Source organism: Ceratina calcarata, unplaced genomic scaffold (genome assembly GCF_001652005.2).
Source record: "Ceratina calcarata isolate Rehan_Ccalc_2016 unplaced genomic scaffold, ASM165200v1 scaffold1434, whole genome shotgun sequence".
In the NCBI taxonomy this organism is placed as follows: Eukaryota; Metazoa; Arthropoda; class Insecta; order Hymenoptera; family Apidae; genus Ceratina; species Ceratina calcarata.
The window spans coordinates 4,478-5,697 of NW_017135489.1; the positions used below are offsets into that span (position 1 = coordinate 4,478).

The 1,220-nt window shown below is 40.2% G+C and overlaps 1 protein-coding gene across 1 annotated transcript; it reads left to right on the plus strand.

Annotated features, from left to right (window-relative positions):
- Positions 1–341: 341 nt before the first annotated feature.
- On the plus strand, positions 342–1,089 carry LOC108630710 (dynein heavy chain 7, axonemal-like). Its single transcript, XM_026818587.1, has 2 exons — positions 342–728; positions 798–1,089. The coding sequence occupies exons 1-2, from the start codon at positions 589–591 to the stop codon at positions 1,042–1,044; spliced, it is 387 nt and encodes a 128-aa protein (XP_026674388.1). The 5' UTR covers positions 342–588; the 3' UTR covers positions 1,045–1,089.
- The last annotated feature ends 131 nt before the right edge of the window (positions 1,090–1,220 follow it).

Below are 1,220 nucleotides of genomic sequence, written 5' to 3' on the forward strand. Positions count from 1 at the left end.
GTTGGTGCGAGCTTCCAATCGGGAGCGTTGGCTCGAATCCGGACACGCGATTTTTGACGTGTGAACAAGCGCTCCGCTCAATACGAAGCGTTTTAAGAAAATGACGAATAATAAACTACATGAATAACAATGCAAGGAAATTAAGAACAATTAATAGATTTAATCGTTATTCAAATGAAATGGATGGGGAAATAATAAATTTTTGATAGGCCAGGCGTCCGGATCCGAGCCAACGCTCCCGATTCGAAGCTCGCGCCAACCGAGCGCTCTGATTGGTCGGGGTTTCTTGTTAATAACTCCTCAACCACGCCTCGGAGAACTTTTTCACTAAGGAAAATATTGTTTAAAATTGTCAGGAACCTCCCATTTCAATATCTCACACTAGTTTTGAGACACTCTTAATATAAACTCTGCACGAATACTTGTCAGACTTTTTAATGGACAATAAGAATTAGAACTTAAGAGCAGAAGTACAGATTACTCGAATTATTTTTCAAGCCATGGCCAGAGGATGCTTTATTAGCAGTGGCGACTAGATTCCTGGGTCAAATCGAGCTCACTGAAAATGAAACAGTTGCCGGTATCAACATGTGTCAATTCTTTCACGTATCCACAGAGAAGTTAAGTAAGGAGTTCCTGATTCGTTTGGACAGGCAAGTATACGTGACACCGACCTCATATCTGGAAATGATAAACACTTTCAAGGATCTACTGGCGAAGAAACGAGAGTGAGTGACGTGCATAGTAGACGTAAATTACCATGTGCAGAATTGAACGAAAAGTTTGATGTAAAACAGAGAAATACTTAACGCTAAGACTCGATACGAGCGCGGTTTGGGTCAGCTGGACGAGACTCAGAAGCAAGTAGTGGTGATGCAGGAGACTCTGAAATCGCTGCAGCCGGCATTGATAAGCGCCACTCAAGACGTAGAGAAAATGTTGTTGGAGGTCGACAAAGAGAGAGAAGAAGTCGCTGAGTTTGAGAAAGTCGTGAAACAAGACGAAGCTGCTGCCGAAGTTAGTGTCGCCAATTCCAATTTCTAAATACATTTATAGTAAATGTCTCAATTTCTGTTCACAGTCTCTTAGTTCTTATGTGCAATCTTAAGTATTCATAGGCTATATACTTAAACGAGGCTAGCATCTTGAATTTGTTATTATACATTCCTATTACTATTAAAAAGCTATCTGTAAAATTTTAAATCAATTCATGGGTTTTT

Excerpts from the sequence above, each read along its gene's own strand:
- LOC108630710 (XM_026818587.1), top strand. The coding sequence starts at position 589 with ATGTGTCAATTCTTTCACGTATCCACAGAGAAGTTAAGTAAGGAGTTC. Across the intron at positions 729-797 it reads CTACTGGCGAAGAAACGAGA|AGAAATACTTAACGCTAAGA; the intron begins GTGAGTGACGTG and ends GATGTAAAACAG.